At 46.5% G+C, this 24,660-nt stretch overlaps 1 protein-coding gene across 1 annotated transcript in view; it reads right to left on the bottom strand.

Moving 5' to 3' along the window:
• Positions 1–24,660, bottom strand: part of CENPF (centromere protein F) — a 421,242-nt gene that overhangs the window by 115,517 nt on the left and 281,065 nt on the right. The window contains exons 14-15 of the mRNA XM_078649780.1: positions 17,003–17,155; positions 2,279–2,455 (exon numbers count right to left, since the gene is read on the bottom strand). Of these exons, the coding sequence (XP_078505906.1) occupies positions 2,279–2,455; positions 17,003–17,155 (330 nt within the window). The remainder of the gene's footprint in view (positions 1–2,278; positions 2,456–17,002; positions 17,156–24,660) is intronic.

Raw genomic sequence — 24,660 nt, 5'->3', positions numbered from 1 at the left:
CCCCCGGCCGCATCGGCATAGGCCGGTCGACCTCACAACTTCACCGGCGCCGACCCCGAGGGTGTCGCCCCCGGCGCCCGTTGTGGACGCCGTCCCCAATCTTCCCTTAGGTCCGACTCTGGCGCAGGAACGGCGCAGTTGGGCGCCGCTTCTGACGGCCTTTGTGAGAAGTGTGGCTCACTGGTTAGAGGCGGCAGACCCGTAAGCAGAGAATGGCCCGGGACCAGGGTTCGATTCCCGACGCGGCAGGGTCGTGGACCAGGGTCAGCGGACTCGATAATTCTCGCCTCGGTGCCTACTCTAGTCAGAAACCACACTCGGCAACTCTGGGCATCAGCTTGCCTCATCTTCACAACGGCCCCCCCAGACCGCCGGGGATGCTTGGTCGCACCTTAGAGATACCCATCAGGGACCATCTCTCAGGGTGAGCCAGGACGGGTTCCCCAGCGGTCGAAGCGTGGAGATACTCCTCCGGGAGTCGATTCCTAGCGCTATATAAACCCACAATTAAAATTAAATCGTGCGAGCGTCGGGGTGGGTCGGAGGAGCGATGATGCCGCTCCGACCTCTCATGCCTCTTACCTGAGGACTTGGATCCCGACGACCGATGTCCACTCCCGGAGCTGCGGGGACTCCGACCCCGCGACCAGTCCCTCGACCTCCCGTGGGACCGGGACCTGGAATGGCGCGGGGCCGACTGCCGGAGCTCGAGCCGCTTGCGGGACCGCTTCCGCCTAGCCTTCGACGTCAGGGCCCGGCAGTCGGAGCAGGTGCGGTCGTCGTGGTCGAGGCCTAAGCACTTCAGGCACCGGCGATGGGGCTCTTCAAACAGGGCTTGAACCCGGGCATCCCTACCGGCACCGATGGAGTTCGAAAACTCGAGTAGAAAAATGATCAAAAGATCAAAAAAGTTTAGTCAAAAAATGACTAGGGGTAGAGCTTCTCCGGATCTGCGCTAGCTGGCGCGGAAAAAAGAAGAACTGACGTCAGCGCGCATGGGCGGCGTCTAAGTACTCCGACGACGTCATTCCGGCGCTAACGACGCCGACGACGACGGACACGGAGCCGCAGACGACGCCTACCGACGCGCAGGGGTATTGCTACGCAAAAATTTCCGGATCCAGCCTGACGCCTGGGGATATTCTAAGGTAAGGAATCTATCACTAACGTTTTTCTTTCAGATGTATTATTTATAGCCTTCACTAAAGAGATGGAAGAAATTTATCAAAAAGAGAGGAAAAAAAAATAAAAATCGCAAAATAAATCTTATTGATCTATCTGACAAAAAAATTAAATCCTTCTCCACTTGGACCAAAACAAGATCATAATCAAAGCAGTGAACAAATGATGAATTAGTGATAGTTAGAAAATGACGACTACTTATAAAACACTACAGTGAAGATATTACATTAATTGAAAACAATACAATATGAATCGGAATCATTGGGAATGGTAACAGGTAAAGAAGAGACCTTTATGTAGAATATTTAGCAATACCTTTGCTGTATTTACTGTCTAAGATATGTAAAGGTTGACCAACATCTCCATGCAGACAGTCAATTTAAAGATAAACTATTTGTTAGGCTTGTCCTTCCTAGGGGAATGCTTACTGTTAGACTTGATTACTTAGTGATAGTGTAAAACTCTAAAAATGGAACAAAGAAAACTACAGTAATCAAAATGAAAAGATGTTACAAATTAAATAACATTTTTAGTGGGCTGTTTGACGGAGTTGAAGAGTGCATAATGGTGATTATGTGCCTTAGAATTCAAGTAATTGATTGATGAATATCATCAAAAAATCCATACAGTTACATGTCTAGTATCTTGCAATAAGCTGTAAACACATGGGTAACCAAATCAGAAGTAAAAGATTCAGTGACACTTTATAGAGTATAGCTCACTTAAGACTGAGAAACACTTACGTAATGAATTCTCTAAGTCATGTTGTTGTTTCACATTATTAGGAAATGACTACATCATTAAGCGTATTTGATATACATGGCATATGTAAAGCCAATAGTTTAAATACATAGGCTAATTATATTTAGAAACACTTAAGTATTTCAAAAAGTAAACATGTCTAGATAAAGAATTACCATACATTCTACAGAACACTGCACCTCAGAAGTAATCGTTAGAGTAGCTTAATAAATCATCAACTGGAAAGTCCTGCGGTCATCTAAAGTAAACTTTAAAAAATGGTCACAAAATGCAAATAATACAATCCAGCTGTGACATCATCAATGTTTTTAGGGAAATGGACAGAGCATGTTACCTGTTTTTGTAGCTTTTGAAGGAGGACCTCCTGATCTGCATTAGCCGTTTGAATTCTCAACCGATATTCCATGATTTCTTGCTCCAGTTTCTCAATCTGCTGTTTATATTCCGTTTGAGAACTTTCAAAACTCTTTTTCAATTCCGCTTTCTGAGAACTAACTAGATCAAGTTGAACCTACAAAATGTATAAAACCAAATATTTTAAGTCCATCAGCAATTAAAACAATATATTTGCCTAGTGAGAATAGGTTACTTAACTTCGGAAATACTTTTTCTGGTGGCTATTTTATCTAACCGCAGATTCCTCACGTGTGAATTCAGAAAACTTCAGGCACAGCAGTGTTGCTGCACACCGCTAGGTGGTATTGTGTAGCTCCATGCTGACTCCACACCACCCTAAAAGTGATGGAGCAGAAGCTCATTTAACACACACTCATTTGCACACTGATGTCACTTTCTTGTCTTCTGGTTTACCATTCACTAAGATGCAGAGCGTGAACAACTGTTGGTACCAGTGTGCTCAATAATAACTTGGGAACATTTTACATGTTAAAAAGAGTCTACTCCAAGGAACAGGGAGGAGGGAGGGAAGTAAGGAATCTGCGGTTAGAGTTTCCACCAGATAGACCAATACTGAAGGGGAAGTAAGTTGTTCTTTTGATGGATACTAATAACCGCAGATTCCTCATCTCAGAATAGATACCAAAGCAGTAACTTTCAAAGTTTCTGTGGAGTGGTCCTAGACCAAAAGCCTTGACAGATGGAGCAGGCAACAGTCCTCCTCGCCAGACCTGGCTGTCAAGGCTGTAGTTCTTCGTGAAAGTATGCAGAGAGGCCCATTTTTTGCAGCCTGGCAGATGTCATGGACAGGCATTCCAAGTGCGAAAGTGGTAGCAGATTTAGCCCGGTAAAATGGTTCTCAGACCTTTCAGAGGATGCTTCCTGGCCAAAGCATATCAGATCTTAATGCAGGACAACCCACATCAACATGGTACTCTTCTGCACAGCTTTCCCTTTTTTTCAATCCGGAAAACCACACAAAAAGTTGATTGTCCACTCAATGGTTCTTAGTATGACCAATGTAAAAGCAGAGACATGCAACCAAAGTAGCCTCTGATTCTGGGTGAAAGGAAGCAAAGGAGGCTGGAAAATTGATGGACTCCCAGTGTGGAAGGGAGTCAAAACTTTTGCCAAGAATACCATTTGAGTCTTCAGCAATTACTAGGGGAGAGGATGTAGCCTTATAGCTGGAGCAGTCAAAGCTGGGGAACCGGGTTCGAGTCTCGGCAACGACGCTCAACATCCTGTGATTCTGGGCAAATCACTTAATCTCCCCGTGCCTAACAAAATGAATGTGTCCTTGTGTTACGAAACTGGTGCTATGTAAAGCACTAAGATAACCGATATCTTCGGGTCTAGTTCATGCTATATTAAACTCTAAAAGAAATACAAATTAAAACTTGTGTGAGGCAAAAGAAGGTGTAATACAGTTGCTCTGAAAGTGCCTAAAGTTCACTCCTGTGACGACCTGACACAATCTCAATGAGGAAGACTGTCCCTGAAGTCAGGACATGCACAACAGGAACATTGAGACCAAGTTGAAGTCCCACAGTGGGATCGCAAATGGTTGAGGAAGGAACATATATGTGTCAAACATTTACTTTAAGAAATCTCATCACAACAGGTGATTTAAACAAGGGCGGTTGGTCTAGCTAAAGTAGACAGGGCTGATAAATAACCTTTAACAGTACCCACTGCAAGACAATGCTGAGCCAAAGATAATACAAACAAAAGGATACCTGAAAGCTTTGCCTTTAAGTGGTCAGTTTTGAAAAACCACACTATAAAATTGTTCCAACGCCCAGCATCAACGGATTTCATGAAAAGCAAGGAAGACATCCACCACTTCAGGCAGCAGTTGCTGCTGTTCAATCTCCCTGCACGCAGGTGTAGGTAGCACAGATTCAGGTGGAATCCTTTTGCTGTTGAAGAGGTAGACTCATCAGTGGACAGATGCTCATGCTCAGAAAGTCTGGGTATCATACTCTCCTGGATCAAACCGGAGCCACTTGGATGTGCTCAGGCTATGATATGCTGGGACAGAAAGATGTACAGGAGTCTGATGTTTCTTTCCAGTCGGAACACATCTCGCACCCACATTTATCGGAATATATTTCTCATTAACACCTCCCAAATTGCTTCCTTCCAAGAAAGGTTGAACCTATGCAGACAACCTGTTCTGTGTCAATGTGAGGAGTTCAACCAGGAAAACCTGCCACCTTTTCAACAGGTGATTTCTTACATAGTTGTCAGACAAACAATTAGCCTGCACAATACAGCCTTGAGTACTTATGAGTATGTGTATTTGAATATCTCATTCTTCAGTTTTTGTATCTTATTCTTTAGTTTTGCGATTCTCTCCATGTCTGACTTTCATTTGTGTGCCTTTGTTCCTCTTTCTAGCTTTCATTTAATCTTCCTCTATCTTTATGCATTATTTCCTTATCCAGTTTTCTTTCCATATTGTGTCTGCTTTTTTTCTCTTTCCTTCTCCCTTTTTCTGGTTTCTCTCCAGCTACAGCAGGGTGGAACTAGAGGCTAGACCTGCCAACATTGGAATCTGGGGACTTAAATCTAAGCCTCAGCACTTGAATCAACTTTGTGTGATGCTGGGCAAATCGTTAATCTCCCTGTGCATAAAAAAGTGTGAAATGCAATGACACTGTGCAATTCACACTTCATGTATGTACATAATTTTTATCATCTCCGAGCAGCCTATATGGCCATCTAGAGTACAACACTCCATTGCTCCCTATGTAGGTTTGCGTACACCACTCCATTGCTCCCTATGTAGGTTTGCGTAATATAATTATCAATGTATAACAGTAAACATACACAGCACAAAACTAAAAACAAACCTGTGCAATGTCAATTCATGGGAATTTGAAACAAACTCCCAAAGAAATTACTGCTTCATTTACTAGTATAGATCCTGATTTTCATGGGTTCTTAACCTAGTCCATTTCAAGCTGCCCTATGGAACCCAACTTCTCGCCTTCAGCAGCAATTTTTTTTTGCCTTCACCGCCCCACCTCGTTTGTCAGCAAGGGATTTTATCTCACCACTTCACTGTTGGCTTATAACTATCTCCCATGAGGCAAAATGATGCTACTTCTAGTTTTTGCCCCCGGCTGTGACAACTAAAGCTTTTTCTTTGCTTGCATATGAACCGAGGACCATGAGTCACCTTTCTGGGCAAACTCTGCTAATGCTTTTTTTCACTTTTGGGAAGATAGAGTTGCTACCAGCATGATTTGCAACTCTCTGTCTAGGACTACTTTAAAGGCCCCTTTTTTCTGCATGATTGGTAAAACCTATGGTGGTCCTTTACTGCAAGTAAAGCGAAAAAGCCGAAAGACTGTAAATAAAGATAACCAGCTGGTTCACTGCCTAATGCTTGCAGGAATCATTGCACTCTCCCTGCCCCCACCCTTTTCCCAACCCTGTTGTACACATTGTTGTTTTGGTCCTAAAGACAGCTTTAGTTGTTTCACCAGATTGATATAGATATAGATATATAGATATATAGATATATATATATATATATATATATATATATATATATACACATATATATTCCTTAAGACAGCTTTAGTTGTTTCACCAGATATATATATATATATATATATTTTGAAGAAAAGGCCTGAACCGCTGATTCTCAAGCGACACCAAGCAGGTACCGACCTCTTCCCCAGGAATAGAACGTTCAATAACGGGACATTAAACACGATGAGGTGCAAGCAGTCATAAGTTATTTATTTGTGCAAATTTCGGGCAGCTGCCCTCCATGACGCATTTCGCTCCGTCAAGCGGAGCTTGATCACATGACGCGCCACTGTAGGTTGTGCCATTTTATGTGAAATAAAAATCAATCAGCTTTAGAAAAAAGACTGAGAGGTCGAAAATCAAGTACAAATCAAACACAAACAATGTACAGACAATGAGTGGTTAAAGAAAACTACAATAACACAAAGGTAAAAGTAGCGCTGTTCACATGAAGCTCCAGTAGAAGTTCAAGCAATACGAAAACTCAGTAAATCGTATTTGTTTGGAAAATTATGGCCAGTGCCAGAAATCATAACTTGATCAATTAGTTCAATTGATAGATAACAATTCTTTTGTTACAAGAAGAAGAACAGCAACAACAGTTAATATGCTGATGCTGTTCAAATACCTCTCAAAAAAAGCTTCAAATGTTTAAAAAGTTACTCCAAGTGGATATACTGTGCCGCAAATTTGTTCAACAAATCATAGTCTCAACCACCTCAATGACATTCAATATCAGTATAAATGTTAAATATAATACATGAAATTCATCTGTACATAGCAGCATATAGTGAAAAATAAACGAAAAAATGAAAATAAAAAGTTGTTAAACAGGGCACTAAAACAGTTTGGCAGAAGCCCCCTTTAGATAACCTGGCGAAAATGTCATACATTGCACACATGATTTGTGCATCAAAGTTAATTTACATTGCAGCAACCGCTAATTTACAAAAATTCAGAAGGAAAAACCAGCAAATCAACTTACACGGATATTACAGTTTGAAGCATCCAATATTCACAAAAAGTTACTGAGCCCTTCATTGACGTTTAGTCCATTAGGGACTCTAGTATCTAATAGTAAGATAAACTGTGTCTCCTTTTGCCTCAATATTTTTTCCCGATCCCCACCCCGACTAGGGCTAGGGACAGAGCCGAAGACCGTGTACTCCAGATCTTTGAGCTGGTTGTTATGTATGGCTTTGAAGTGGCGTGCCACAGGATAATTGTTGTCTGAATTGACAATAGCACGTATGTGCTGAAGAATACGCTTATTCACTGGGAACTTCGTGCTTCCGATGTATTCTAGGTTGCACGTGCATCTAAGTTTATAAATCACGAATTCCGAGCGACAAGTCAAATACTCACAAATTGGAATTCTTCTCTCGCTAAAAGCAGACTGATAGTAAGTTCCATTTTTAGCGAAGGTGCACGCACGGCACAAAGTGCATTTAAAAAAGCCTAACTTCAACAGCCATGGAGGTTTCAAATTGTTTTCTGGCATAGATTTGTCCAATGCATCTTTCCTGGATGGAGCACGTCTAAAAGTGATATTTGGCAATCTCGGTAGGATAGGTCGTAAGATATTATCTGTGAGAATAATTGACCATTCAGAATACAGGATGCGTCTAATCTTTCTTTCTTGGTTTCAGAAAGTTGTGATCAGACGGATAGGGCCTATTGTTATTGGTTCTGTTGTTATGGGCAACTTAGGCTGCAATAGTTCTTCTCTAGATTTACTATTGACTTTTATTAAGGCCTGATCCAAAATATTAAAGCCATAGCCACGTGCCAAGAATCTTGAATAAGACTCATTGAGACAACTGGCTGAAATTTCGGTGTCACTACATATTCGTTTTATGCGGATGAATTCGCCATAGGGAATGCTTTTAATGGTGTGGGCAGGGTGGGAACACCGGGCATGTAATATGGAGTTACCCGCTGTCACCTTCCGATGTAGCTTGGTGTGTAGTTTCCCTTCTTTAATAAAAAGAAAAACATCCAGGAACTTGGCCGAGTCCGTGTTTACAGTAGCTGTGAATTTTAAATTATGATCATTTTGATTCACATCCCTCACAAAAGCTTGAGCCTGTTCTTGCGAGCCACCCCAGACAATAAATACGTCATCGATAAACCTCCAGTATTGTAATAAATACTGGCCCCACTGTGTGTGTGTGGTTCTGAGCCAGTGTTCCTCCCACCAGCCAACATGTAAGCATGAATAGCTGGGGGAGACGCACGAACCCATTGCCACACCACGTTGTTGATGATAAATGACGTTTTGAAACTGAAAGTAATTGTTGTACAAACATATTTCAATCATCTGGAGGAGCATGGTATTATGGTCTCTAAAAACAGCTTCCCTTTGATCAAAAAAGTATTTAGTGGCTTCCATCCCTTGTTGGTGATGGATACTTGTATATAGTGACACTATGTCCATAACAACAAAGCAATAGTTTGAGCGCCACTTGATTTGTGCAACTTTCAGCAAGAAATCCGTAGTGTCTTTTAAATAAGTTGGCAATGTACTCATGTGGGATTGGAGGAAAAAGTTGACGTACTTAGAGATGTTCTCGTTCATACTCCCTTGAGCGGAGATGATAGGGCGACCAGGAACTGGAGTTGTACATTTGTGAATCTTTGGGAGAAGATCGAACAAAGGTGTAATCGGAAATTCCACACTGAGAAATTTTTCTTCTTCTCTGGAAATTAGCCCTTTTCTTTGGCAGAGATGGATACATTTCCGTGTGTTCTCTTCACTCTTGCACATTGCAAATTTAGTGTATTTTAAATAGCAAGATTGGTTTAACAATTGTTTTTCTGCTTCTTGCACATAGTCAACTTTAGACCAGAGAACAGTGTTACCACCTTTGTCTGAGTTCTTCACGATTATATTAGGCTTCGATTGCAGTTTCTTGATCAATTTATGATATTGTTGATTGTTATAATCGGCCTGCTTCTTGCATCCCAAAGTGGCCTTATTTATATATACGCACACACATTGAGCTTGATAGTAAATATCCAAACGGGCTCAATACGACAGAAGACCTACACAATTTTCTGTAAAACAAAATGATTGTGCACAGTACTTTTTGGCGATTCATGGTTTAAGGCTCCGTATTGACTGTATATTCTAAAATGTGTGTTTCCATCATTAGGGAAGACCTCTACAGAAGTAAATGAGTGAATGAAGAGGAATGCTGTGTGATCCAGTGCATTGCTGGAAAGCAGTTACATATAAGTAACAACAAAGAGACAAAGCTGAATTGATTTAACCCGATACAACATATCAGTCCGCACAATGTAAATATTGATGATAAATGTAATTTTCAGTGTATGTATTATTATTTGTTTTCCACATTTGTAATTATGTATTTATACACCACAGTTGTAAGTAGGTTTTCTTAAGATACGAACACAGGGGTTTGAAACGTTGTAAGGTAAGGGGTGAAACGAACAAGTTACTTACCTTCGGTAACGATATATCTGTAAGAAACAGTAGTTAGTATTAGATTCCTTACCTTAGAATATCCCCAGGCGTCAGTCTGGATCCGGAAACTTTTGCGTAGCAGTACCCCTGCGCGTCGGTAGGCGTCGTCTGCAGGCGTCCCCTGCGGCTCCGCGTCGTCGGCGTCGTGCGCCGTGATGACGTCGCTGGAGTATATAGACGCCGCCTCCGCGCGCTGACGTCAGTTCTTTGCACACAGCTTTTCCGCGCCAGAACACGCAGAGCCATGTGAGAACCAACACTGGTGCCATTTGAAAACTAGGGCCCTGAAAGGGATGTCCTTAACCCTAGGTATCAGTTCGCAGAACGGGGAGGATGGGAGGGGCGGTAAGGAATCTAATACTAACTACTGTTTCTTACAGATATATCGTTACCGAAGGTAAGTAACTTGTTCATCTGAAAGAAACAGGTTAGTATTAGATTCCTTACCTTAGAATAGATACCCCAGCAATACCAACCCCGGTGGTGGGTCTGCGAACCAATACAACCTACACCAGAAAGTCCTGGAGGACCGAACGGCCAAAGAAGCCATCCCTCCGGACTTGACTGTCCAGGCAGTAGTGCCTCGCAAAGGTGTGCAGCGAGGCCCACGTGGCCGCCTGGCAAATGTCCTGCAAGGGGACTCCCCGGCCCAGGGCAGTAGTAGCCGCCGTGGCCCGAGTGGAATGGGCCCTCAGCCCAACAGGAGGCTCCTTCCGAGCCAAAGAGTAGCATGCTTTGATGCACAGGACGACCCACCGAGAGATGGTCCGTTTCTGTACCGCCCTTCCCTTCTTCTCACCCACGTAGCCAACAAACAGTTGGTCATCCACCCGGAACTGGCGTGTGCGATCCATATAGAATGAAAGCGCACGTTTTGGGTCCAGACGATGGAGCCGCTCTTCATCCTTTGAAGGATGCGGAGGCGGGAAGAAGGAGGGCAAGGTGATGGACTGCCCAATGTGAAAAGCAGAGACTACCTTGGGCAGGAAAGAAGGTCTAGTCCGAAGAACCACCTTATCAGGATGAACAGACAAGAAAGGAGGTTGAATAGAAAGAGCCTGGAGCTCACTCACTCTCCTGGCAGAGGTGATGGCTACCAGGAAGGCCGTCTTTAAGGTGAGAAGACGGAGAGGACAGGAATGAAGGGGCTCAAAGGGAGCGCACATCAGGAAAGTCAAAACCAAGTTCAAGTCCCACTGAGGCATCACGAACGGAGTTGGAGGATACATGTGCGTGATGCCCTTCAAGAATCTTAACACAATAGGGGACTTGAACAAAGATGGCTGATCAGGTAGCCTCAAGAAGGCGGAAAGGGCAGAAAGATAGCCCTTGATAGTGCCCAGAGCAGAGCCCTGCTGGGCAAGGGAAAGGAGGAAGAGGAGAACCTCAGACAGAGGGGCAGAAAGGGGATCCACAGCCTTTGCTGTGCACCATGCCACAAATCTGTTCCACCGGCAGGCGTATACCGACTTTGTGGAGGGACGCCTGGCTGCCAGAATGACATCACAGACTTCAGGAGGCAAGTCAAATGGCCTCAACTGTCGCCGCTCAATCTCCACGCATGGAGGTGGAGACTGGACAGGTTCGGGTGGAGGACCGTCCCCTGCTGCTGCGACAGAAGGTCCTCCTGAAGGGGCAGGCGGATCGAGGGACCGACTGTCATGCTGAGTAGCTCGGGATACCAGTACCTTCGAGCCCAGTCCGGAGCCACAAGGATAACTTGGGCCCGGTCGCGCCTGATCTTCTTCAGCACTCTGGGCAGAAGTGGTATAGGCGGAAAGGCGTACAACAGACCGCAACTCCACTCGCGCCGAAAGGCGTCGCCGAGCGAGTGCCGTCCTGGAAACTCCAACGCGCAGAACTGATGACATTGCGCGTTCTCTTCTGTGGCGAATAGATCTAACCAAGGCTCTCCCCATTGCTGAAAGAGGCCTCTCGCCACATCCGAGTTCAGACGCCATTCGTGATCCACCGAGCACCGACGGCTGAGTTCGTCCGCCCTGGCGTTCAGAGAACCTGCCAGGTGTTGAACCGTCAGAGTCACGCCCTGACGTTCCAGCCATTGCCAGAGGCGCAGAGCCTCCTGGCAAAGGGTCCACGACCCAACACCGCCCTGTTTGTTGCAGTACCACATGGCGGTGGTGTTGTCCGTGAACACCTGCACCACACTCCCGTTGACAAAGGGGAGGAACGCCTTCAGTGCTAGGCGAATCGCCCGCAGCTCCAACATGTTGATATGGAGCCGGGATTCCGCCGGAGACCAGAGGCCTCTGATCTCCGCCTCTCCCAAGTGGCCACCCCAGCCTTGGAGGGACGCGTCCGTCACAACCACGTGCTCCGGTTGGGGAAGGGAGAGGGATCTGCCCCTGACCCAATCGCGGTCCGTAAGCCACCACTGCAACTGTCTCGCAGTGCCCTCCGAGATCAGGACATGGTCGGATAGGTTGCCCTGATGCTGGGCCCACTGAAACTTCAGGTCCCACTGCAGAGCCCGCATCCGCCACCTGGCGTGATGCACCAGAAGGATGCAGGAGGCCATCAGCCCCAGAAGCCGCAGCGTCAACCTGACCGAAACCCGGGATAACGGCTGAAAGATGGGAATCAGAACCTGAATATCCCGGACCCGCCGTTCCGGAGGATAAACCCGAAACTGCGCCGAGTCGAGAACCGCTCCGATGAAAAGGAGCTTTTGAGAGGGACACAGGTGTGATTTCGGCACATTGATGGAAAACCCCAGCTCGTGCAGGAGGTCTGCCGTCATCTGAAGGTGGTGGACGACTGTCTGGGGCGAGCCCGCCTTCAACAGCCAGTCGTCGAGGTAGGGGAAGACTGAAACCCCTAACCGGCGCAGATGAGCTGCGACCACCGCCATCACTTTCGTGAACACCCGTGGGGCGCTGGTAAGGCCGAATGGGAGCACGATAAACTGAAAGTGCTCGTGGCCTACCGTGAACCGCAGGTAACGCCGGTGGGCCGGCAGGACGGGGATGTGAAAATACGCATCCTGCAAGTCCAACGCTACCATCCAGTCTTGTGGGTCTAGAGCAGCCAAGACCTGAGCCAAAGTCAACATCTTGAACTTCTCCTTCCGGAGGAAGCCGTTGACGTTCCGTAGATCCAAGATAGGACGCAGGCCTCCCTTGTCCTTCTTGGGTACCAGAAAGTAGTGGGAGTAGCAACCACACCCTACTTCTGGCCCAGGAACGCGCTCGATGGCCCCCTTGGCCAAGAGGGCCGTAACTTCCTCCTGCAGAAGTGTCAAGTGGTCCCCCGACACACGGTGGTTCTGCGGTGGCATGGCTGGAGGAGTGGACTCGAAGGGGAGGGCATAGCCCCTTCGGACAAGCTGCAGCACCCACCTGTCCGATGTTATCGCGCGCCAGCGGGAGTGGTGATGGCGAACCCTGCCACCCACTGGCGTCACGTGAGCCCGAAAGCTCGGACTAGGAAGGCTTGGATGCAGCAGCGGAGGGGGGCGTGGACTGACCACGACGCTGGCCTCTACCGCCACCACGGCGGAAACCACGGGCGCCACCGCGCTGGGGAGCGCTCTGCGTCGCGTGGCTGGCAGCACGTGTGGGACCTCCCCTCCCTTGGCCACGAAAGGGCCGAAACGAACCCGTCTGCTGGCGCTGGGTCGAGAGACCCAAGGACTTGGCCGTGACCCTGGAGTCCTTGAAGCGCTCCAGCGCGTGGTCCGCTTTGTCACCAAACAGGCGACTGCCATCAAATGGCATGTCCATGAGCGTATTTTGGACGTCTGGCGAGAAGTTGGCAGATCTCAGCCAGGCATGGCGACGAATCGCCACCGTAGTGGACATGGCCCGTCCCAGTGAGTCTGTTGTGTCCAGACCACAACGGATCGAGTACCGCGCCGCATCCCGGCCTTCAACCAAGGCCCGGGTGAGCTTGTCCCGCACTTCCTGGGGGCATTGCGGCAAACACTCTTCGACCGTATCCCACAGGGAGTGGGTGTAGCGACCCAAGAGGCACGCGGTGTTACAAGACCGCAGCCCAGCGCTCAAAGAGGAAAACACTTTTTTACCAAATTGGTCGTACCTCTTTGATTCCCGATCGGGCGGAGCCGACGGGAATGCGGACTGTGAAGTGGAGGCCTGGATCACCAGACTCTCCGGGGAGGGATGGGTGGATAGGAAGGCAGGGTCGTCCGAGCATGGACGGTGGCGCCTGGCAACGTTCTGGTCAACCGGCGCACCAGAAGCGGGCCTGGACCAGGTGCCCAGAAGGACATCCGTCAGGGCCTCATTAAACGGCAGCAGAGGCTCCTGGGGGCATGACTGCGGTTTAAACACTTCCGTCAGAATATTCGGTTTGACCTTCGCGACGGGGAGCTCAAGGTGTAAGGCCTTGGCAGCCCTCATCAGGACCACCGAATAGGCAGCACCTGCCTCAGACGCCACAGGGGACGGAGAGACAAACCCAGGGTTGGGCGACTCGTCCAGGCCACTGGCATCACCCAGATCACCTACCCAGTCCACATCGTACTGGCAGGCACGGGATAGAGGGTCCTCAGACCCCTCCCAACCCTCTCCATACTCCTCCTCGTCATACCCATATTCTGGGTCGACGATATAGACATCGGGGTCAACGGGCCCCATCGGCGTCGGATCCGGCGCCGATCGACGCCGGTCCGGCTCCGCGTCCGGAGTCGGGGAGGAAAGGGGGGTGGCGCCGCGCGGCGTCGGCGCAGGTGACCCGACGCCGGCCGGAGCCGACGGCGGAGTCGCTGCACCACGCGGGGGCGGTACCACGGGTTGTCCCACAGGAACCGACGCCGGAGAGGCCGGGAGACCAGCCGGCGACGAACCAGAGGGAACCAGCGGCGCCGGGGCCGGAGCCACCGGCGGCGCCGGGGCAGGAGCACCCGAACCGCTCGGGCCCCCAGACGGGACCGACGGGCCCGCAGGCGCCGAAGGCCCCGCCGGAGAAGACCTCGCCCTCATAGCAATGAGGAAGGCCTCGATCTCCTCACGCGACGCGCCTTCCCCAGGGACCGACAGGTGTGGGGCAGACGGCGTCGGCGACCCATGCGGGACCGCGGGGGTGGGGTCACCCGAGCCCCCGGCCGCAGCACGCGGGCGTCGGGGGGAGTCGGGGGTGCGATGGCGACGCCCCGACTTCTTGTGCTTACCTGACGAGCCGGAGGAATGGTGGCGACTCCCGGAGCGCCCATGGCGGCTCCGCGATCGTTCCCTCGACCGCTCCCTCGACCTCCGACCGGACCGGGACCGCTCTCGACGCGGGGCCGACACCCGGAGCTCGAGAAGCTTGCGGGACCGCTCCCGCCTAGCTTTTCCAGTCAAGGCCCGACAGTCGACGCAGGACTCCACGTCGTGGTCCGCGCCCAGACACCGGAGGCAGAGTCGATGGTGGTCGGTGACCGACATCATGCGGTCGCACTCGTCGCAGCTCTTAAACCCAGGCATCCTACCGGCACCGTAGAAAGATTAAGTTTTACAAACACTTGGTCAAAAGACCGGAGTACTGCTCTTCGGATCTGCGCTAACTGGCGCGGAAAAAAGAAGAACTGACGTCAGCGCGCGGAGGCGGCGTCTATATACTCCAGCGACGTCATCACGGCGCACGACGCCGACGACGCGGAGCCGCAGGGGACGCCTGCAGACGACGCCTACCGACGCGCAGGGGTACTGCTACGCAAAAGTTTCCGGATCCAGACTGACGCCTGGGGATATTCTAAGGTAAGGAATCTAATACTAACCTGTTTCTTTCAGATAATTGTGTTTCACGGTACAGATTAATGTTCCTTTCGTTATGGAGTGGAGGGTTTCACGTTTAAAGTCACCAATTATTTTGCAACACAGGTCACGTAAGGTCCAATCAACATCAACAATTATGGGACATGATACATCTACATGCCAGGCATAAAGCAGCAATATGGTACAGAAGCGGTATTCATAGCAGTATCTTAAGAGGTGGGAAATAGCAGGCATGTATCATCTTAGAAAACCATTCAGTGATCAAGTAATCAGTTCCAGTGGAACTAAAATGCATTCAAGCAGCAATTTGTAAATACTTTGTAAATCATGTATAATCATTGTATATATGGGATTTTTAGTATGTATTCTAAAGTTTTTTATATATGTATTTATTATTAACGGTCGATCACTTTAAAGACATGCCCTTTAGAGTACACCTCAGCTATATTGTTTAAACCGTTATCTTTTGACCAATATATACTGTTATTGCATTCATGCATGAATCATAATGGTTTGTTTTTTCTAAATCAGTTGAAAAATAATACATCATGTTCATAAACATATATATTTTTTTTTCTATAAAAAATGTAACATGTGAAGAGGACCTTTTTGTAATCTAAAGTATGTTCTTTATGTTTACTACCGACCATGTGACTCACTTGAGAGATGGAGCAACACTAAAAAAAAGTATATATGATTTAAGCTGACCGGGTGCACGGTGTGTGTACAAGAGCACTTGATGCTCGAAACGCGTCGCCCGTTGAGAGGTATTAAATAAATCTTACCTTGCCAACAGCCTGGGGTTCGTCTCTTCATTTCGCGGCAGCGGTGGTGAAGATTGCTGATTGAATATATATATATATATATGTTCACACACATTGAGGGGGATTTCTTCAGTGGGCTTCATTTATTGACCCGGTAAGCGGTTAGTCATATTTTGCTTCTGCGGACCATAGCATACAGCCCAGGGCAATGGGCCAGCCCACTATGCCCGCTAGCTCCCTTCACTCTGAACGACTGCACAAAACCTTTGCACATGTTTTGCCATTCACCTAAAAATAGTTACTTTCTCTTCACTGATAACCTTTGTTCAAAATGCGCATTTTTATTCATTTATTTATTTCACCTATAAACCACCACTTAATTTGCATGCACTTTGAGTCACCAGTTAGATGGTGATCTGGTTTTGGTCTCAGTTTAAAAGTTGCTGTTATAAATCGTTTATCTGCATTGTAACAGCTGGCAATTTCAGTGCTTCTTTAGGTGTTTGTTTATTGTGGTGATCTTCATAAATTAAAAAGAAACAAAGGCCACTAATGAAAAGCTTATAAATTAAAATCATGTGTAAAATGGCCACAGTGAAAGTTTATGTAGCAGCATTTGTTTCCTGAGGCATACACATGCTGCTAAAAAGCAAAAAACAAAATAATTCATAACCACTGCACCAGTTTGCGAATGCCAGATCTTTTGGCTTTGGCAATTTTTTTTCCTCTTTTTGTTTTTATACAGTTGATAAATTCAATGCCAGAGAAGTGTGTAATATCAGTCATTTAATGAACCCAGGGTCCCCTGTCGCATTGTTTTAATATTCTGGGAAAATAATTGAGTAACATTGAGTTAGTAGTGCTTGGGGTAATTACATTTTTTGTAATTATAATAAGGACAGCGCAACTTAGACTCAATACCATTCATTAACCTTTTAAATACTGTAAACATTACTTATTTTAAACAAAGCATTTGATATCCAACCATAGGAGAGCATCAAAGCAATCAGATACATCCTGGATACAAAGTGAAGTAACAGCCCAATTTGGAATCCTCAATATTGGCCCAAACTTGAACATAGCTACTTTATTGAAAAACTCTTTAAGCACATAAAAGCATTAATTACCTTACTGATTTCTTCTTTCTCGGTAGTGAACTGCAATTCATCAACAAGCGCATTCTTCTCGATAGTAAATTCTTTCTGCATTTTTTCAAGTTCCTGACTGACTGTGCTTATCTTGGTCTTTAGGCTAAGACAATCCTCAGTCAATTCAGCTACCTAGATTTTGAGAGATTAAATTATAATGAACACAATATATTAGAGTAATGAATGCAATTCAGTTAGGAGAAAAAGACTCCCTGTCTAAAATTACTTTTAACTAGTAAAAAGCATAGGCTGCATTAAGGCAAATGTATTAGCTTAACAATGAGATAATGTCCTCCAAATCACATAGATTTTGTTTTTTTTGAGGTGATGTTGATAAGGCACTCCAGAATTAAATCCTCATTCAATATTCTTTCCAATTTATTATTTAAGAGCTTCCATTATAAAATAACTACCTATGTAAACCAATTTTGAATGCTGAAAATATGAAGTGGAACAAGAGAGTACTATTGCTGCAATGTATTATTCTAAGAGTCCTGTGTGTTTTTCCTACTTAGGCAGGCATGTTTGTTGAAATGGGTAAAGTCACAAAAACAGACAAACCTACCCATTAGACACATAATAACGGTAGAGACATGGACTATATGAAGCAGTCTCCCAATGACAAGGTTAAAAGTCCATGTTCTACTGTTAAAGTCGGTTTCCAAGGCAATCAAGCTTGCAACACGTAAAGTCTCATTTATAGAAAACCAAGGATAAGCCTTTTCTTCGCTTCCAATAGAAATATATGGAAGCAGGGGCTCGATCAGCATCCTACCAGACAAACATAACTGCCCACATGCTAAACCAGAGGATCCCCCAAACGTGCATACACTTTTAGGTATCTACATTTCATACTCTTGGAAGTAGGATTGTGAACCTGAGAAAGTTCCTAACTTGTAAGAAATTAACAGTTTGGGAAAGAAGATGGTCTTCTTCACTACAATTCAATATCATGTGTAGTTCAGCCATTACACATTGACATCAACCATTTTCCAAACATTTTGGTATAACATTACCAATTGCATACTGCAGTGCATCGATTCTGTGATATCCATTCGAGATAGGTTGCAAGCCAAATTTAACCTTTTTGAATGTCAAACCAGAGGCTCTTGTTTGCATTACTGTATTGATTCATTTCTGTATTCACTCGGTATTGTATAATTTCACCCTTAGTTCCTACCATTCAGACGGATATACACACAGACTATATAAATTACACAGTGGCGGTCGCCACTGGGTGGTTACAGCTAGGATCGTCTTTCCATAGGAACTGCATTTTTGTGTTGCTAATAGCTTTGGCCGCGTTTGACGAATCTCCACAAAACTTTCCAAAAAATTACTACATTTTGACTAGTTTACGCAAGGAAAGTTATGGGGAAATCAGTCAACGGGCTGAGAATAAAGGGTATGTGGTCTCAAAACACCTTTTCCCCATTAATTTTTCTACAGGAACTTTAGACATCCCTACAGTCCAATTCGCTGAATGGATTTACACCAAGGTTGACAGAAAGCTTGATCTTGGTCCAGAAAGCATGCTTTTTGTGATGTGGTGTAAATCCGGGTTGTTGATGGAACCTCGTATGCATTTACCACGCATGCCGGTTCCACGCAGTCTCAACAACGTGTCTTAACCACGAATGTGCCTTTACCACGCATGCCTTTACAACAAATTATGAGGCTAAGTGATTTCAAATTCTCACCAGAAACATACACTTCTATATTGTGAGAACAATAGAGAACCAGATTACGTTACTCGTTAAAAAAAATTCTACAGTACATCAATGTCAATAGTCAAAAGTGTAAAATGTGAAACAATTTTTTTTAAAGCATTTTGTTCTATGGACTAACCGAAATGAGAAATCCTTTTAATAATGATACTCCCAATACAATAATGAACAACATCTCGGTGTGCGGTCCTCCTATATTACAGAATGTTTTTACAATGCTAATAGGACTACCATACCGTTCTGAGAGCTGTGTCGATTTTCTGCCCTCTGTAATTAAAGCATACTTACTGCCATGGATCAGCAGGATAGAACAGTTTGGCACACACTGCATTGTACACAAAAACCTCCTGCCCGAGGAGCCACTGTAGTAAGCAGAGGCTGCACCCTGGCAAACTCCATCCTCTGCTGTTGACTAGCTGCAGAAGGAGGGAGAGCCCCCCAGACACAGAATGCTTCACAGTGGAATGTGAACTAGGTAAAGCAGTAGGAAGAGTAATTCAATCAAATGTGCTCCTTAGGGGAACTGTGCTTTAACAAACTGACTAGATAAAAGAGCTGGGAATCCCTGGCTGCTTCCCACCACCTTTGCTAAAAGGTGCAGAGTAAAAGAGTTCAGTCCTCCCATGAGGTAAAGAAAAAACTGAAAACAGCAATGTTGGAAAGACGATGGAAGAGGAGAATGGCATACATCTCAGGAATTACATGATCCTTATGAAATATATACCATATTTCACAGGAATTAACTGATTCCAGCAAATACAGATGTGTAACCCCCGTCCAAAAACATTCAATAAAAGGCCCTAATTATAGATTATATAAACATACACACACATTAAAACAAGGTGGAGTTCCAGTCTGTCTATAGCTGGATTCACTCTTTTTAGCCAGACACTCATTAGGTAAGCTACAAAGCACTCAGAAGACAACCTGTTATCGATTACCGCTGTAAAAAAAATGTATGTTGCTAACTGGAGAAATAAAATTGCTTCATATTTCGTATTGAATATTTTTTCATCTAAATTCTTGTTTAACAATACATTAATAATTTTTGAAATTATCAAGTGAAGATATCATCAGTAGAAGCAAAGCGATGTTATGTGACATTGCCACTAGATACATTTTCTCATCTTAAATCTAATTGATAAGGAGTGACTCATCCCCAGAAGCATGCATCTTTAAAGCCCTACATAAAAAATCTTGTTTTTTAAACTCCTCTTAAAGAGAAAGTACAACAGTGTCACACCTCTTACTTAAATCCTGTTTTCCGGTCTCTCAAGAGGCAAACACCAAGGTGCCTTGGCACTTGCCTTTCAGGATTATAAGTGTGTACCTGTTATCCATCTCTCATTGTTTTTCCCTTTTGCCAATGTGAGCAATTATATTAGTTTGCTGCATTGATGCAGTTTGGCTTTCCTTGGTTTTGGCTTTGCTGCCTTTGTTTACTCTGCACCCACCACCAGAGATTTCCAGTGATCATGGTTGGCAGGCCTTTTAAAAGCTACTCAAAACGGTGATATCACTCTTACCAGTACTGCCAGGGGTACAGGCAGGAACATGACAAGTTTGACTCTACAGAGCACTTATCAGCCCTGCTTCTAAACCTCCTCTTCAGTCTGCAACTCTTGATCCCCTGCCTCAGTGTCCTCTGATAGAAGAGACAATAGATGCTATCCTTCTAAAATGGCTTCCAGAATCTGCTATTACTCCTACTATCTTTCAACTTCTCACTGGTCAGAATGCACCTGCGGACCTCTGCGTAAATGGTGTCAATATTATAGAGGATTTGGTGAATGAATCTGGAGAAATTGGTGATTTCCTTTGCTGGGCTGAGGGCAATGACATTCCTAACGCTGAGTCCACAGTGAAATATGATAAAAACGGGGTGTTGACAGAGGCTGTCATCTTCACTCAAACATGGATTTTCCTTGCCTTCTACCTAGGTATTCCTCAACATTTTTTTACTGCTACATGACTGCTGTTGCACTTGGTATCCCCTGCATCATGGAATCAATCAGTTGCTTTTATGGATCAGAAAGAACCTGAAAAATCACATGTGCCACCCTTCTGTTTCAAGCTGTACCCTCTGCAGCTCTTCCATGATGTCTCACAGGTGGACTGTAGTCCTCCTTGTATTTCTGGAAGTTTGATCATAGCTTCAGATGATGCATCTGCCAGACACCACAGAAAAGTGAGTCAAACGCGCCCTTAAGTGTGAACATTCAACTGTGTTCGCTCTTCATGCCCACACCTATGTTGCTTACCCTGCTCAGTTTCTGATATCTTGTTACTTACCGGTAATCTTCATTACCCCGATTAAGGTCCTCCTCGTCCTAGTCCTTACGATGTAAGGCAATCCTGCCTCACGACAATCAAGAGAAATTATAGTATTTTTATTTTTTATAATAGAAGCCCCTCCCATCCACCGCCATGCCTATTTTCAACAAGTCCAGACACTAACACAGCGGGAGGGAGGGAACTGGACTAGGACGAGGGGGCCCTTGATCGGGGTAATGAAGATTACCGGTAAGTAACAAGACATTACCCCCTCATACGGTCTCCTCGTCCCAGTCCTTACCATGTGAGGAACTCACAAGCAGAAAACCAAGAAGAAAAACGCAGGACACCAGGGATCCATGCAAAAGTACAAGAATTTAATCAAACAAATGATTTCGTTAAAGCAGCATTCAAAACGCCAACAGCAAAATTTCCCACAGTGGCATGCAAAACATCAAGGTGATAATACCGGATAAACGTGTGACGTGACTGCCAAGTGACCGCCCTACTAATCTCTTGGATAGAGACCCCCGCCGCCTCAGCCCCGGAAGAGGACACAGACGTGTACGTCAAACATCCCTGCAACTGAGACAGAGGAGGCAGACCCACAGACGTATAGGATTGGCAGACCGCCAAACGCACCCAACAACTGATGGTGGAAGTAGAAACCTTCTTCCCCTTAGCCACACCCCCACAGGAGACAAACAGGCAGCGGAAAGACGAATCACCAAGGTACTTTGGAGCTAAACCTGAAGGGCTCTGCGAACTTCCAAGGAAGAAGGAACAAGTGAATCCCAATCCCAAGGCAAATCAAGCAGGACCACCTGCTGCTGCAAATGGAACATGCATGAAATTTTAGGGAGAAAGGCCGGGTCAAGCCGCAAAACAACCCTATCCTGCACTGAACTGCAAATTAAGGTAAGGGAAGGAGATAAACAAAGCATCCAACTCACCCAACCGCCGAGCGGAGGTGATGGCCAACAGAAAAGCCATCTTAGCAGACAACCACAACAAATTTGCTTCCAACAAAGGTTCAAAAGGGGGCAAGTGCAAACCCCTCCAAACAGTCAGCAAATCACAAGATGGCACAATCACAGGAGTGACCGGATGACGAAGCCGAAAACTACACAGAGGCCGACTCACCAAAGGAGCAACAACTTCCAAGGAGGCTGCGGGACCCCTACATGCCCGAACCGCAACCCATTGAGCAGACAAGGTAACAGGGGAAAAGTCTTTCAAAAACCCATCTCAAAGAAAATCAAGAATAAGAGCCCAATCCCCAACCACAGGATCCACACCATGAGAGGAGCACCAGGAGACAAAAGAGCCCCAATGCTTATCATAGCTGCTAAGTGTCGAAGACAGACGCGACTGTTCAATGTCACAGACCTCCACAGAAGTGCTGCCCAAAGACTCCAATGTCAGCCGCTCACGTCAGATGTAAGCGACAAAGACTGGGCAAAGACAGGAGTGGATAGTGAAGTAGAGCCGGAACCAAGGGAAGCCGGACAAACCTGTCCCCGCCAACTGCATCAGGAGCGGAAACCAAAGGCAGCGAGGCCAAAAAGGAGCAATCAATAGCACAGACACCCTCTCCAACCACATTTTCTGCAGCAGCCTCTGTAGGAGGAGAATTGGAGGGAAGGCATACAGAAGGCCCGAAGGCCAAGGAATCGAAAGAGCATCCACCGCCCAAGCCTGAGGACAAACCAGGGGAGAACAGTGTTGGGAGGGGAAGCAAAAAGATCGATCCAGGGAGTCCAGAAACGAAGACAAAGGTCCTGGAACAGAGGAACAGACAGATGGTACAGAACAGAGGACGGAAGGTTGCGGCTCAAGCCGCCCGCATGAAAGTTCAGATGCCCCTGAACGTAAACAGCCCTCAACGCCAACAGATGACATTCCGCCCAGACACAAATCTTGGAAGCCAGCAAATTCAGAGACACGCACCTGGTCCCATACACCCCCCCCCCCCCCCGGGCAGTTCAAGTAGCAACGAGCCACCTGATTGACGGTACGAATCATCAGATTCGCCCCTTGGAGAGAAACCTGAAAGAACATCATCACCTGCCAAATGGCTGCCAACTCCGGCCAGTTCGAGGAGTGGGTGCTGTCCATCTGAGACGACCTACGCTTAGCCTCCAAGGACCCCATAGTGGCCTTCCATCCCCAAAGACTGGCAGCCGTTGTCAACAAGAGGGGAGGAGGAAGCTTAAAGTGCACCCCCTTCTCCAGATTGGGAGTGCAAAGTCACCAGTCCAAATCCTGACCTAGAACAGGGGAGAGAGGAACAGAGCCTCATAATCCGTCCAGGAGGGATCCCACTGAGGCAACAGATGATTCGCCAAGGGTTTGAGATCCAGGCGAACCCAAGGAACTACCGCCATGGTGGCAGCCATCAACCCCTGGACCTGCAAACAATCCCGAGCCGGGGCAAAAGAGCGACTAAGCAGGTCCCGCAGAAGCGCCTGCAGGTTAGAGATCCAAGCAGGAGGGAGAAATACCGCCCCCTGCAAGGTGTCAAACAGTCCCCCGAAGAACTGAAGTCTCTGAACAGGAACAAGATGAGACTTGGCCGGATTCAACTTGAACCTCAGATCCTGCAACAAGGACATCGTTGCCTCCACCGCCAGATGAGCCTTATGGAGGGAGGAAGCAGAGACCAGACAATCATCAATATAGGGAAGCAGAGAAATCCTGACGCTGCAAAACCCCTACAGGAGCCAATACCTTGGTAAAAGTCCGGGGAGCAGTAGAGAGGCCGAAAGGCAATACCCAAAACTGGTAATGGACCCCGTCCACCGTAAACCGCTGGAACCACTGATTTTCCGGATGGACGGGAACGTGAAAATAGACTTCTTCCAAATCCAGAGAAGCCAAAAAAAATAAAATCGCTCTCAGGGAAGAGGGGAATGACGGACTGTAAGGTGACCATCCGAAAATGATCCAGCCGCACTAACTTGTTCAAAGACCGGAGACTCAGAATTGGGCGGAAGGTACAATTGGGTTTTGGGACCAGGAACAGACTGGAATAGAACCCAGGCCCCGCTACGCCACTGGAACTAGCACAACAGCACCCTTCGACATCAACAGGCCGACGCCTGTCAACATGGTAGATCTTTTCACATAGTCTTTTAACAATGGGGTCATCGGAAATCAATCCAAAGAGGAATGGTCCGGGAACTAAATGCAGTAACCCAGATCGATGATTGACAGGACCCACTGGTCGGAAATCAGACTGGACAAACGATCCAGGAACAAATGGAGCTGAGCCCCCACCATGGCATAGTCATTTCCGTCCAGCTCCCTGGAGCTGCTGCTGCTAAGGCCAGGATTTATAATGGAACGCAGCCCCCGACCACGAAAGGGCTGAGAAGAAAAGAGCACTCCGAAACCCTTGCTTATGGAAACAAATACTTTTTCTTCTGCACAGTCTATAAAAGCTTCAACAACTTCTCATCCTCTGCAGAGCGCTGAACCATCATGTTCAGACCGTCCCCAAAAAGCCAGGGACCCTCAAAAGGAAGTTTATGAACCAAGGTCTTTTGTGCAGCATCAAGACGCCAACGATTGGTCCAGAGCAACCTCCTACCAGCCACCACTGCCCCAGCAGCCGGGGAGAAGGCCCACAGGGTA

Source organism: Lissotriton helveticus, chromosome 6 (genome assembly GCF_964261635.1).
Source record: "Lissotriton helveticus chromosome 6, aLisHel1.1, whole genome shotgun sequence".
Taxonomy (NCBI): Eukaryota; Metazoa; Chordata; class Amphibia; order Caudata; family Salamandridae; genus Lissotriton; species Lissotriton helveticus.
Note: the sequence above shows the minus strand (reverse complement) of the source record. Positions and strands in the feature narration are given on the sequence as shown.